Source organism: Mytilus trossulus, chromosome 11 (genome assembly GCF_036588685.1).
Source record: "Mytilus trossulus isolate FHL-02 chromosome 11, PNRI_Mtr1.1.1.hap1, whole genome shotgun sequence".
In the NCBI taxonomy this organism is placed as follows: Eukaryota; Metazoa; Mollusca; class Bivalvia; order Mytilida; family Mytilidae; genus Mytilus; species Mytilus trossulus.
This window is the reverse complement of record NC_086383.1, coordinates 43355805-43371123: the sequence shown is the minus strand read 5'-3', so window position 1 is coordinate 43371123 and position 15319 is coordinate 43355805. Positions and strand designations below refer to the sequence as shown.

At 31.8% G+C, this 15319-nt stretch overlaps 1 protein-coding gene across 2 annotated transcripts in view; it reads right to left on the bottom strand.

The window, feature by feature from the left end:
• LOC134691150 (myosin-IIIb-like) overlaps positions 1 to 15319 on the bottom strand; it is a 67870-nt gene that overhangs the window by 28254 nt on the left and 24297 nt on the right. For both annotated transcript variants that reach the window (XM_063551434.1, XM_063551435.1), the window contains exons 11-23: positions 14731 to 14866; positions 13973 to 14198; positions 12885 to 13049; positions 11271 to 11416; positions 11007 to 11120; positions 10019 to 10085; positions 9217 to 9422; positions 8704 to 8818; positions 7871 to 8122; positions 7241 to 7326; positions 6042 to 6180; positions 1526 to 1683; positions 239 to 311 (exon numbers count right to left, since the gene is read on the bottom strand). In XM_063551434.1, the coding sequence (XP_063407504.1) occupies positions 239 to 311; positions 1526 to 1683; positions 6042 to 6180; positions 7241 to 7326; positions 7871 to 8122; positions 8704 to 8818; positions 9217 to 9422; positions 10019 to 10085; positions 11007 to 11120; positions 11271 to 11416; positions 12885 to 13049; positions 13973 to 14198; positions 14731 to 14866 (1883 nt within the window). The remainder of the gene's footprint in view (positions 1 to 238; positions 312 to 1525; positions 1684 to 6041; positions 6181 to 7240; positions 7327 to 7870; positions 8123 to 8703; positions 8819 to 9216; positions 9423 to 10018; positions 10086 to 11006; positions 11121 to 11270; positions 11417 to 12884; positions 13050 to 13972; positions 14199 to 14730; positions 14867 to 15319) is intronic.

Below are 15319 nucleotides of genomic sequence, written 5' to 3'. Positions count from 1 at the left end.
TCAAAAACTACCTTGACCAAAAACTTTAACCTGAAGCGGGACAGATGGAGGAACGAACGGACGGACGAACGAACAGACAGACGAACAGACGCACAGACCAGAAAACATAATGCCCCTCTACTATCATAGGTGGGGCATAAAAAAGAATATTGAACAAAAGCTTTCACCTGATGTTGGACAGTTAGACAGACAGACGAACGATCATTTATTACACTTCTATTGAATATAACTTCCTTACCTTTCCTATATAACTCCTTATTTCTTCTGTTCTTGCATCTCTATCAGGATTTCTAAAAGCACCAAGTCCAATTCTGTAATAAATATACAAGACTTACAAAAACAACATCACCCAAATGTAAATCTTCAGTCAGGTACAATTTTATAATTCATACATGTACTTTTGTTGATGATATTTTTTCTTTTACAATTTTAAAAGTAATTTAATGGCCATTATAAAAGTTCTCAGATAATTAATGGTTACTATTATACTGGGAGTTTTTGTAGGAAGCTCACTTCAAGCTTTCTATAAAAACACACAGTATTATAGTAAAAAAAATATTTTGATATTTACAAATTGTCCCAACTCTCAACCTTGGCCATTGTTCTTCACCATTAATGCCATGCTTTGAGCTGGGGTGCAGTAATTTCCTTTTGTAATATCCATTTTTTTGTTTTCATCAAGAATTTGACTGATGCAAAGTGCAAAAATAACAAACCTAATTAAGGCTAAATTATCTTGATTGGGAAAGATGAAAAACAAACATATGGACTCATGTTGTTGACCACTTAAGAATACTTATTCTAATATGACAGCCTATTATTGTTAACCAGTATAATCACAATATATCTACCTTTAGCGCAAACACAGTAATACACAAAAACGGCTGTTCCTCCCATGACCAGATTATTTGTACTGCCAAATATTCTCAATTTTCGACATCAAAACCCCCATTTTTCGTAGGCCAAGATTCAGATACAATATCTTTATCTCTATTTTACAGCCAAAATAAACAAATCAGTCCATTTCAATTTAATTTTCATGGTAAAATTTCATAAAACGAAAATTCCGCGAAATGATGTTATTGTCTTGGCATGGCAACGAAACAAGGTGACGTCACAAGTATAAAGTAAAATCACAATGTTATGTTACCGTAAACAAAAAATCAATGGTAAATACCGAGATTTTTAAAGCTTCTTGTACGCCTCAGAACGAATAAAATTACATTGGAAGAAAATATAGACGTGAAAAATGCACAAAAAAAAAAAATAATCATTGCATTATATGATACTACTAATATTATCAAAATTGGGTAAAATGGAAAAGCCAAAACAGTATTGTATGTATAGGGCTTTCACTGTTAACAAAATTACAGAATTTGACCTATTAGAATCAAAATAATTCATGGCCGCCATAGCTTTGTTTTCATCTAATAAAATTAAGAGCACTAGTGGAAGTCAGGGCTAAAGAGAGAACAACCTGACAAAAGCAGGAAATAGCCCAAAACATTCTTATAAACAAACTTACTTTTCACCTTCAAAACTCTCATATGTGCCATCAATCATAACATCCCTGTCCACGATGTAGAATTTAGCTACAGGCTTGGCGTACTCCATGTACACTATCTTACACCAAGCATCGTGTGGAATCTCTTTCCATTTAGCCAATATCTGCCTCATCTGATTCTGAAAACAGTATACATGTATATTGAAAGTCATGTCATACAAGTGAGAGGTTTCGCTAGCTATAAAACACAGTTCAATCCACCCTTTTCTACATTAGAAAATGCCTGTACCAAGTGTAATAGATGTGCCTTGATTTGCCTAGGTTAATTCCCCTTAATTTGGACAGATTAATTATTTAGTATTTAAATGTTTATTTTAAGTTTAATTTGATTTAAACACAGTAAGATAAAAGTAAGGATTGTTAATTTAACTGTTTTAGTATTTAACTTTCGGTGTTTTTATAATGTTTTATGAACATTTATTTATTCAACTTTTCTTCAGTACCGTTTCAGTTAAAGTTACCCGGTTTAATGACAAGTTTAGAATATCATTTGATATTCAGTCGGAGTCGGCCTTGCACAGGCCTCCAAATACTCGCCGGACTGTATCAGTTCACTTGAGTTAGAGTTAGCCACCACTTCGGTGCAGTTCGCCAGAGTTAGTCACCCCTTTATGGTGCAAATTTCACTACTTTAAAACACAACGCGAAGCAAATTTACTTAACTTTTAAGACTAGCTCTGGGAACCCTTCATTTTCATTTTAACTTTGAAATAATTACTCTATTTTTGACTCCTGTTTATATCCGACTTTGTTTAATACATGCAATTATTGTACTTTTGTGAATAAAATATAGTTTCGTTTGATTCATTGTCTGTTGTTCAGCCATAATCTGATATCAGGTATCCCAATGGTCGAATAGGGGCGAAGTACTGGCCGCTACACGTCCCGGAAGGTGTCGTCACCGACCCCCTCCGTTACAAATGGTGCCGTGACCAGGATATCTGATCCCTCAGGTTTTGGTTTGAATATCTTAATTACATTTATTTTTGATTTTGTTTAAATTTTTGATTTTTAAAATGATAAAGTTTGAACAGAAACCTTGTACTTTTGATGGTGTTAGTGCTGATGTACAAGATTATTTTATTCAATTTGAAGCAGTTAGTTTTTGGAATAACTGGAATTTTTCTGAAATGGCTCTTCAGTTAGTAATAAATTTAAGAGAAGAAGCTCGAACTATTTTACGTCTTCTTACTCCTGTTCAGTTGCAAAGCTACAGTTTTTTGAAAAGGTTGTTAATGCAACGTTTTAATCCTAAGGAAAGGATACTTTTTAATAAATTTCAACTGAAAAATTGTACAATTTTGCCAGATGAATCTGTGTTTGATTTTGGACATAGATTAAAACTTTTATGCCATCGTGCATATCCAGATAATTTCCATAGTATGGAACCTTTTGGTATGGACATTTTCATTGACAAATTAGAGAAGGAAATGGGAGAGTTTGTTCGTTTTAAGCATCCTGCAACTTTTGATGATGCTATATTTTTGGCTACAGAGTTTGAGTCTTTTAAGTTGACAGTTGAACCTGTTGAATGTGAAATTAAGGAAAGTGAAGAAAGTTTAGATTTTAGTTGTTTGAAGTCTGGTTTTGATCAAATTGTCAAAGTTCTTAAAAAACTGGTTTATAGGAAGTTTAAAGTTAAAAAATGTTTTAATTGTTCGGTAGTTGGACATATCAGAGCTAATTGTCCAAATAAAGTTTGTAAAAGTGTCAATTCTGTTCATGTTGTTGAACCAGAAAAACCAGTTTCTACTTCAGTTAATACATGTAATAAGAATGTGAAAAAATCATGTAGAGTTGTCAAAAGAGTTCAAAGTTTATTTCCAACTGATTTGCATAGTTCTTTATCTGATTATTTGATTTCTAGCATGGATGATTTTTCTTGTTGGAAGGATAAGCCAGTTAAAGTTTTCATATAATATGTTTTATTTGTTTTAATTTGTATATTTAGTATTTTACTTATTTTGTCAGTTTATATTATTGTTTAGAAGGTATGGTTTCAAAGTTTTTGGATTTGTTGTTTTTCTTGGTCACGTTAATGAGCCGGTTTTGTTATCGAAACCACCCTCAAAAACGTTGTTTGATTAAATTGTGTTTTCTTTAGATGTTGGTTTGTTTAGATTGTAGCTTAGTTTCTTGTTGGAATAGTTTTATTTATGAGTTTGCTCATTTATTTGGATTTTTAACCTCTCTGAACAAGTTTTATTGTTATAAATTTGTTTCATTGGGTTATGGTATTCCTTTTGTGACTTTTTAAAGTCATGGCAGAAATCTATTGAGTGGCAGTTAGTTTATGCGCGAAGACAACCAGCTGATATAGTAAGCCGTTCTTGTATCGAGAACACCTTTCTTACTTTTGGTACAACGTTTGATCATCTTGAACCCGGAATCACATGTTTAACGTGATTCTGTGAGATCTACAATGGTTGACTAAACCTGGTACAACGATGGACTTTAAGAACCCGAAAACACAAGTTAAAAGTGTTTTTTGTGAGATCAACAATTGGTGGACTATACCTGGTACAACTTGAACCATGCAGATTAGTCGTATTTACATTCCGTTTCCGTTTGAAGGACTATTTGTCGAATGCTGTACATATGCTGTGTTTATTTACCGTTGGATATATATGCTATGGATTATTGTACTTTATAAACTGTGTTTACCGCCTATTCCTGGACGTTTATACCGTGTGGAACTTTCCCGATGGTTGGGCCGTGTGTTAGTTTGACATTTTTGTGACATTAATTGACATTTTGTTTGCATTGTTTTATATTGTTTATTGTTTTCAACACATCTATTTTAAATATTTTTTTCCCAAATATTAATTTCTTTAATATTTGTCCTAAGGGGGGAGGAATGTAATAGATGTGCCTTGATTTGCCTAGGTTAATTCCCCTTAATTTGGACAGATTAATTATTTAGTATTTAAATGTTTATTTTAAGTTTAATTTGATTTAAACACAGTAAGATAAAAGTAAGGATTGTTAATTTAACTGTTTTAGTATTTAACTTTCGGTGTTTTTATAATGTTTTATGAACATTTATTTATTCAACTTTTCTTCAGTACCGTTTCAGTTAAAGTTACCCGGTTTAATGACAAGTTTAGAATATCATTTGATATTCAGTCGGAGTCGGCCTTGCACAGGCCTCCAAATACTCGCCGGACTGTATCAGTTCACTTGAGTTAGAGTTAGCCACCACTTCGGTGCAGTTCGCCAGAGTTAGTCACCCCTTTATGGTGCAAATTTCACTACTTTAAAACACAACGCGAAGCAAATTTACTTAACTTTTAAGACTAGCTCTGGGAACCCTTCATTTTCATTTTAACTTTGAAATAATTACTCTATTTTTGACTCCTGTTTATATCCGACTTTGTTTAATACATGCAATTATTGTACTTTTGTGAATAAAATATAGTTTCGTTTGATTCATTGTCTGTTGTTCAGCCATAATCTGATATCAGGTATCCCAATGGTCGAATAGGGGCGAAGTACTGGCCGCTACACGTCCCGGAAGGTGTCGTCACCGACCCCCTCCGTTACACCAAGTCAGGAATATGACAGTTGTTATCCATTCATTTGATGTGTTTGGACTTTTCATTTTGCCTTTTGATTTTGGACTTTCCTTTTTGAATTTTCCTCGGAGTTCAGTATTTTTGTGTTTTTACTTTTTGATACTTGTTTTTTTTAAAATTGACTGATTGAATTTTAATGATTGATTGATTTGTGTTTTAAGTTACTTTCAATACGATTGTGCCATTCATGGTGGTCAGTTTTTAATTGGTGGAGGAAGCCAAAGTGCCGTGAGAAAACCAACAAACTTCTGCAGGAAAACTAACAATCCTGGACAATTAAGATTGTAGTCATGTGCACCTGCTCTGTGAGGGATTCAAACTCACAATATCAATGTTGACAGGCTAGTGATACAGTAATAGGACAACTTATACCACTTGGTCACTGAGGCCCCCTATACAATTAAGGTAAAGCAAAAAGGTTAGTTTAATTCTTGAGTATGGGTTAATTTTTTTTTATTGTCTATATAGCTATTTGATGTATGCAAAATTTCTTCAAAAAAACGTATTAGTTGTTTTGGAATTTAGGAATTCCCTGCCTATCCTTCATTATCAATTTCTCATTGGCACTTTTATTATTATATTGATGTATTGGGAGGCGACTTTCCTGATATGGAACTTGCGCCCTCAAACCACATCATATATTTATGGGGAGAAAGGTTTTCATAAATTATCACAAGCTCACACTTTAGTTGACATCCATACAATTAGATATTAGTGTTAAAACAATGAACTCAGTTCTAATTGTATTTAGATATAGGAAGATGTGGTATGAGTGCTAATAATGAGACAACTCTCCATCCAAGTAACAATTTATAAAAGTAAACGATTATTGGTCAAGGTACTTCTTCAACACAGAGCCTTGGCTCACATGAATTGTTACCCTTATGTAACAGATAATTTACCTGATATAAGTATTCCTTGTTTGATATATCTTGTTGTATAACTGGGGAGTAGACATTTTCTCTGCTTGAACCTCCCTGTGACATGGATTCTCTATTCAGACCTCTAGATGATTGGTTATAATAGTCAGGTTCTGATCTTCTGGAAAGCAAATATAAGACATCTTCCATTAAAAAGTGAAATAGATACAAGATGTGGTATGAGTGCCAATGAGACAATGTCAATTATTAATATAAAAAAAATGTTTTCATACTGTTTTATTGGCACGTATTCCAATTTTTGTGGCTTGAGGAAATATTGTTTGTATCCCACTAATAATAAGAAGTCAAAATATACAGAGTATCCTTCAGCTGTAGGATTCGTACCAATAAAAATAAAATTTCACCCTAGAAAACTTTTCCATTGTGATTCACTAAAGAGGGGGCAGGACCTTTTTCAAGACGTGTTTTTAAGCAAAGAATATCAAGATTTATTCTTTAGGGATCCCAGATTTTTATTTTTGAATTTCTGGTGTCAGGATTTAAAGTTTCTTTAAATTCTAGACCACAGGATTTCATTCTTTTAAGCCTGGGATATCAGGATTAGGACCCCTTCAACCCTCCTTCGCCAAAGGGAGATAAATAAAATATATCTTTCTAAAAAACCTTTCCTATTATGATTTGCCAAAGGGAGATAACAGAAAAATATCTTTCTAGAAAAACTTTCCTATCGTGAATTTCCAAAGGGAGATAACAGAAAAATATCTCACTAGAAAAACTTTCCTATTGAGATTTACCAAAGGGAGAAAAATAAAAAAATATCTCTCTAGAAAACTTTCCCATTGAGATTTGCCACAGGGAGATAATTGTAAAACATCTTTCTAGAAAATTTTCCGATTGTTATCTGCTAAAGGCAAAAGGAGATAAATGAAAAATATATCTCTAGAAAACTTTCCTATTGTGATTTGTCAAAGGAAGATGTTTCACTTTGAAGTTGAACAAATAATATCTTTGTTAAATATAATATTTGAGAACTACTCTTTTCGCGATTATACCATGTCAGAGAATCTGAACTGTCAGGTTCATTGTTTTTATGTCTGTTATTATTCTAGAGGAGTTGGTTGTTGGTGTATGACCTGTTGTCGTACCAAGTATTTTTGCTGATTTTATCCTTTTCAAAAACAATATGAATGTCCTAATTTAAAACTAGATGAATTTTTTACCTAAAAGATGGTTCTTCATAATCAGGAAATTCTTCAATCTCCTCAGATCTTTGTCTGTGTGGTCTTCTAATATGTCTCTCCTCTACCTATAAAAAAGAAGATGTGGTATGATTACCAATGAGACAATGAGGCTCCTGACTTGGGACAGGCACATACATGTACAGAATGTGGTGGGGTTTAACACTAGTTTTAATAAATAACATTTTAAAAATTAATCACCCTGTAAAAAAAATTGTGGCATCATCTTGAAATGATAATTTATTTTGTAAGATATCATAAGTTTTTGTGTGATGATGTTTGGAGTCATCAATCTTATTAAAAGCTATTTTTTTCTGATTTGTAAGCTCAAGAATGATTGTGCTTTTCTTAATAAAATGTTAACCTGCTTTCAAGATTTCATCAAATATAGGCATCTACACAGTATCAGTTTTTCTCATTAATTTGTTAAAGGCCATTTGGTTGCCTATAATTGCTTACATCCGTTCATTTAAACTTTGGTGGATAGTTGTCTCATTGTTAATCATACCACATCTTATATCTATATAGGTTTTTTTTCTAAATATCTCTTTGTTTAGGGTATGGGTAGATGGAGGATTAACACTGTGTTAGATATTTCCAATTAACCCTTACCAGTTTTTGAAACTTGTGGTGATCATGGTCATTTGAAGAAAGCATCATATGATAAACTCTATCACAGTCTCTGTTTAAGGATATACTGAATTCAGCCAGGTCTCGGTACTGGTGCTGTTGAACCTGTTTCAACCTTTGATAGAACTTTCTGGCAATATATCCCCGCGCACATTTTTGCACATTTATAATGTCTTCGTATATATTTTCCAAACACAAGTCTAACTGTTCAGTATGGAAATATTTAAGAAATACCTGAAATAAAATGTAAATTATTATATAATTCAAGTTTAATATTGTGAAACTATGGTTAGATATAAATGATATGTTGGTGACCACTGTATGCTGAAGATGTTTAAAGATCAGTCAAGCACAACAAATATTATCTTATATGTGTATATCAAAATGTATTTTAGACTTTTAACATCACAATCAAAATTTTTTTCTGACTTTGCTAAACATCTGAAACCAGTAAATCATTTTTGCTATTTTAAAGCAGTTTTCTATACTATTAAACAAGAATGATAGCTTTGTCAAAAGTTCTAAGCAAAACCACCACTCATTACTCAAATTATTAGAAAACAGAAAGTCTTTGTGTGACAGATTCTAAAAGTGCACATTCATATTACATGTGTAATGATCAAGCATCAGACTTATATTTTAACATTATTTTAACATTATACTATTTTGAGTTTTCAATGCTCTTCAACTTCGTTCTTTAAAAGAAAACTTTTAGCCTTTTTAACATTTTGTACTCTAGTGTCACTTTCAGCTTGGTACCTGTGATGAGTTTATTAATAACCAGTAAGTGTGTAAATACAAAATGTATCTATTACCCGTGATTTTCCTATTTCACAACCCTTTAATCCTGCACACTTTAGTATGTGTTGGCAAACCCGAGGGCCAGTTTCATTTTCGTCCAAACGTCTTAAAAAAGCAATCACTGAATATCTGAAAATAAAAGCATTGAGAGTATTAGATGAAAAAAACCACTCATTGTATGTTCAAAATATGACCAATTTAACAATTATTTTAAAGAACACACATCATAAGAAAAATTCTTTTGAAAGTTTATCATAGACTCAGGGCTACAATTAAAATAAAAAAGGCTAAAGTTTATTTTATTTTTTAAATATGGTAGTTATTTTATTTTTTTTAGATATCTAAGAATTCTAGATTTCTCCCTTTATCAATAGATAGTTTAGTCTCATTTTCATACAGAACTTGTGAAAAATCTGTAAAAGCCATACTTCAGCAGTTGATATAGTTAAATTTAAGTCTTTGAAATCTGTGAAAATTGAAATTATCTCCCTTTTTTCAATCTGAAATTCCTATTTTAACAGACATACCTATGTATAAAGTCTACAAAAGGCATCCTGGTTGGATATCCCAGTTTCCTTATCCGTGTAGTCTCCACCACTCCTGTACTTATTAACTGACTGAGTACTATTTTATCATCAAAGTGCTGTGGATTTTGATTAGAATTTGGTTTTATACACCTAATAAAGTGTGGCTCTCCTTTAGCCATCTTCTTCATCAGCTTGGCTAAGGAATTCTGTAAAACAATGCATAATTGTTTGAAAAATCTTCTCAAAGACAAATAGTTACATTGAAATTCTATTTTGGAACAAGTTTTTCTATAATGGGAAATAAGTTTGTGCCTATTACACAGTGTTTTTCTCTTTTTTATAACAAACTGTTGTCTTTCAAAAGTTAATATGACATTTATAAAATGATGATATAATTAATGTGGTCTTTCACAGATTGGGGTCTTTGTAAGAACTATACCATATATTCCAGTTGTTGTACAATCATACAAAATATCTAAGATTATTGAACTTCAAACTTTTTTTAATTCCAGGAAAATTCATTTGCCTAAATTTTAGTACATGATTATTATTTTTTAAATATATACTTTTTCTATAAGATATTTACAGTTTTTGCTAGATCACTGTGCATATGTGTTTATTTTTTTAAAGTAGTTTAAAATATGTTAGAATACAACAATAACATTTACTAAGTTAAATACATAGAGTTATCTCCCCTAAGTGGTGTGTACATCAAATACAGGGTACCACAAATAATTTTCATTTATTATTCACTACAAACACATCATGGTAAGCTATTACAAACACCAGTTGACTTACTTACCCTGAAGTAGGCACTGGCAGTAGTTACTGGTGGAGTATTGCTATCCACTTGTTGACTGTTTTTTAATCTACAATATAAAATAAGATCCTTTGAGTGTGTTATGTATAATGAGCAAGACTTTTAATGATCATATAGAAAATTACGTGTTTTTATCATATTTACTGGATTTTCTAAAAATAAGTACAATACCTTTGTTCAATACATTTTTTTCAACTTTGCAAAGTTAGGGGAAATAACTCAAATAATACGGGAGATAACTTAGATAAAGTAATTTTATGATAGATAGTGTTGTGCATTTACCTTTTTTAACCCTTACAAAGCTAAAAAAAAAAATGAAAAATGGCTGCTGCTGTTTTTTTGTTTGTTCATTCCTTAGAAAAGTATATTCCTTTTCAGAGTGCTACATCTTATTCATTATAAGAGATAAAAACAAACTTAGTGCCTGAAAAATGCTCAGGAGAATATGAAATGTAATGTTAGGCAATTATTTTTGTCATTTTCATCAAGCTACCTATATTTTCAGGTAATTTACAGGTAAAAAGTGTAAATTATGGTATTTGTGTTGAATTCTGAATAAATTTTAATCTTTCATTATTTTGTTGTTTTATCTTCTATATAATAAGACACCAATTGCTGATTGTGTAGCATATTTGAACTGTACACAACATATTCTGTAAACGTGGTGCAAATGAGTGGCTCCCTCCTTAAAATTTTTTGTCAACCTTCATTTCCCCCCTTTTTCTACATCTACAAAATTTTGCTTGAGGTGTATAATGAAAGTAAATTACTTTTCAAACAAATTTCAAAATTTTCTCGCCTTGCTGTCATAAAAACTTGGGAGTATGATTCCAGATTTGTTGTTTTGAGCACGCATTTCAATATCCCATTTATACTTATTGAACAAATGCCATAGTCTAACAGTTTTATATTTCTTAAAACTGGGGTTGGAAACAGAAAATATATGTCAATTCTGTAGACCATAACTTACCTTCTCTGTAAATCTCTGCCTGCTCGCCTGGAAAAAGTTTCTTCTCCAGCCAAAGTAGGTCTGTTTGGCATCTGCCATTCTGGGACAGACCACTGGTTTCTGTGTAAAGTATCTCTGGAAAAAAATGCAGATGCGAAGGTTCAAAGGTTTAAATGTCAAAAACAAGAGATTTTTTTACAATACAAAATGATTGAACGTACATACAAGTGTTGTATCTCAAAACAGGCAGGGCCTATCAAAATACTATAAAACGAGTGTACTCACCCCTTTTTTAAGGTGCCTGCCTCTGACAATTGTGTTGTGAAGAGATCTGTAATGAGTCTGTTTTGACTATTTTCCATTAGACTTTGGAAGTTTGTACCCAGTGTTTCTCTATTCTTCTCTATAAATCCTTCAGCTCTGTAGGTCACCTGTGTAATTTAAACCAAAACTTCAGTTAGATTTGAAAAAAAGGTTTTTTTGTACATTTGGATTTTATTTTCTTAGGCAAGGGTTGGGAGGAACTTCAAATAAACAGTTGTATAAGAAACAAGATCAAAATTAATTTGTAGAATGCAAATTCTCAATATATTTTTTACTAAATTTACACAGATGCAAGGCAAAAGTATGTATTATAGGGTTATTGTATGAATATTGGGGAATATTGTCCTGAGTAGAATTTTATATTGCACGAGCTTGCGAGTGCAATATATGTTCTACAAGGGACAATATTCCCAAATATTCATGCAATAACCCTTTTATTGTATAGCAATATAATATTTGAGAGTAAAAATTGGTTTAAACTAAGATTTTCTCAGTGATGACGTCATGAATTTTGAAGATTTATTGCACTAGTGCAATATTAGAATTTATTGCATGCTAAATTTTGGTTAATTTCTGTGGGAAATATTATATTGCTATACAATAATAACATTTATCCCTTTACATCTTTTATCAATATAACTAAGATTTGTGTCAGTACATTTTTTCATTTAAAATGTGTCCATAGGACATGGATGTTTCCCCTGCTTGCATATAACGTTATAAAGGGACAATAAATGCAAAAACAGTTAAAGTGACGCTACCCAAATTCTTACTTATTCTGTGATTTGTGGTATTTAGAATTGTAGATAAGTTTTATAACATTTGGTTGAGGCAAACTAAAGTTAGAGAACAGAAATGTAATATTAAGCATGTTTTCCATTTGTAAAGGGGCATAACTCTAGAAAGTTAAAGTGATACCACCCAAATTCAAACCTAATCTGTGTTTTTAAGAAATAAGCATTGATTATAAGTTTCACAACTTACGATAAGAGAACAAAAAACAATTGGAGACATACAGACATTCATTAATCTCCTTTCAGCTATTTTAGAGAAGTTCTGCCTACAAAATTCTATAATTACCACATGTAGCAATGTTGAAGTTTAAGTAAATTTGATTATCTCCCCTTAAACATGTTTTAGGCAGCAATAATTATAGGTTATCAGTGATCATCTCAATGAGGCGGCGAAAACGAGAAAGGCAATCAAGTTGAAATGAACAATGATAATCTTTTTATCGCTATTTTACCTATGATGACCTATAATTCCATGTCAATTTCATTAGCAACGCCACGTGCATGCTTAGTTTCTAGTGATATTTTTCTATCTCAAACAAGTAGCATGATATGAAAATTATCACAAAAAAAGATCCAAGGAAAATTGCACAAAATAGGGATAATATTTCTTAATGCACATTGCTGGAATCTTTAAGTACATGTATTTATATAAATACTACCACTGCAGCGAGTGTGATACAATATTTATCCACTTGAAACATGAAAATTTTCAAATCTAAAACTGAATAATATTTTAATTGAAATATTAATAATAGTTATAACTTCTGAATAAACTCCATACCTGTCCAGCAAAGTGAAGTATTGTGAAGATTGGATCTCGTGACTTTGACTTTTTGTAATAGCTGTTCTTCACAAAGTTTCTGTTTAATTTTTCTACAAAGCTGATATCCATAGAGGTGGACAGACGACAGTCATCCTCCAGCATAGCAAACAATCCTACAGGTCTCTGAAAAACAAAGAAGTATTAAGGTCTTAGGATCTAAATATTATCTCTGGAAAGTCATTTCTGTATCAACAAACAATGTGTTTTTTTATAAAACAAAACAAGGGAAGAAACTCTTTACAAATATAAATCAATTTTCTTCAATTGGTGCATGCCTTTATAGAGGTTACAAATAATAATTATGTCAATTCTTTTTGCATGTTGTTTATAGATATAGGAAGATGTGGTGTGAGTGCCAATGATACAACTTTCCATCCCAATAACAATTTAAAAAAGTAAACCATTATAGGTCAATGTACGGCCTTCAACACAGAGCCTTGGCTCACACCAAACAACAAGCTATAAAGGGCCCCAAAATTACTAGTGTAAAACCATTCAAACGGGAAAACCAACAGTCTAATCTATAAGAAAAAACGAGAAACGAGAAACACGTATAAATTACATAAACAAACGACAACTACTGTACAACAGATTCCTGACTTAGGACAGGCGCAAATATAAGTTTGCTTATAAGTTTGCTTGCATGAAAAAATAAACATATTATCTAAGATAATAAGCATATTATTTTAACTATTGATCTTTTAAACAATCCCCATTTTTTTTATATTATTCTAAACGTTTTGGCATGTACAAAACATTGTACTCAATAAAGTTATTCAGCCAATTTAATTGAAGTATTACAATTGATTTTCTCCCTTTTAAGATATAGGACAAGAACTACTGGTATACAATAAATGGAAGTTTTTAACAACCTTGACTGGCTATCAGTATATGCAAATCCTACGGTAGTGTTTGGAAAAAGTAAAGTGAAGTAAAGTAGTGTTTCACAAAAGTATACTGAAGAATGACAACAATTTAATAAATACCTGATGATCCAAAATGTCATGTGAATAAAACAAAAACACTCTGAATGCAATTGTGTATACCTGTAAAAATAGATCTAATATTTCTTTGTTATTGGTGAATTTGATTTTTGGTGGTTTGATTCCCTCCTCGTCATATGCCACCATCTCAGCAGTGAACACAGCTTGGTTGAAATAATTCTGTATCTGTTCATTGGCTACATTTATACACAACTGTTCAAAACTGTTGATGGGGAAGTTCTCAAACCCAGCCATATCAAGGATACTTATTACTCCTACAGGGTATCTCCTAAAATGTACAAGAAGTAAAATATAATAGACGTAAACTCCGGGTATAAAAAAAATTTTTTTTCCATTTAAACTCATTTGAATTATGAAACCCTATTAGCAACCAGTAGAAAGAAACACATACCTACCAACCATCCTGTTTTGTGCGGAAGTCTCCCGTGCAAATGAAGAAATTCTAGAAATCTCACACCTGTCCACTCCTGATGTAATAAGTCTAAGACTTTAAAACATTGAGATAATGCACTTGGTTTCCGACTATTTTGACTTCACTTATAAGCCTCATCAAAGGGATTTTCATAATGTGATAACTTGGCCATTTTTATAGTGATTACTTGAATACCATACCAAATATTACATGATTATTTGATTATTTGACAATCTAGGACTGTATTTTTGATTATTTGTTTATCTTGTTTGAAAAATTAATTAATGATCATGTGATTATATTGGCAAAAAATTGTAATTATGTGATAATTTGGACACCCCATGCAGGGCCTTGATATACAACTTGGTTCTGACTATTTTGACCTTACGTATCATATTCTACATGTAACATGAGGTTGATCTGTTGTATCATCCAACTGAATAATCGACTGTAGATTGTCTTAGCTAAGGCATCTCTTCCATCATTAGCTTCAGGAACAGACTTAAACTTTACTATTCTTTCTCCTACAAAGGGACACAACTCAATATACAATCTGTAACTTTACTATTCTTTCTCTACAAAGGGACACAACTCAATATATAATCTGTAACTTTACTATTCTTTCTCTACCAAGGGGCACAACTCAATAAACAATCTGTAACTTTACTTTTATTTCTCCTACAAAGGGACACAACTCAATTATAATCTGTAACTTAGCAATTCTTTCTCTCCAAAGGGAAACAACTCAATATACAATCTGTACCTTTACTATTATTTCTCTTACAAAGGGACACAACTCAATTATAATCTGTAACTTAGCAATTCTTTCTCTACAAAGAGGACACAACTCAATATACACTCTGTAACTTTATTATTCTTTCTCATACAAAGGGACACTTCTCAATATACAATCTGTAACTTTACGATTATTTCTCCTTCAAAGGGACACAACTCAATTATAATCTGTAGCTTAGCAA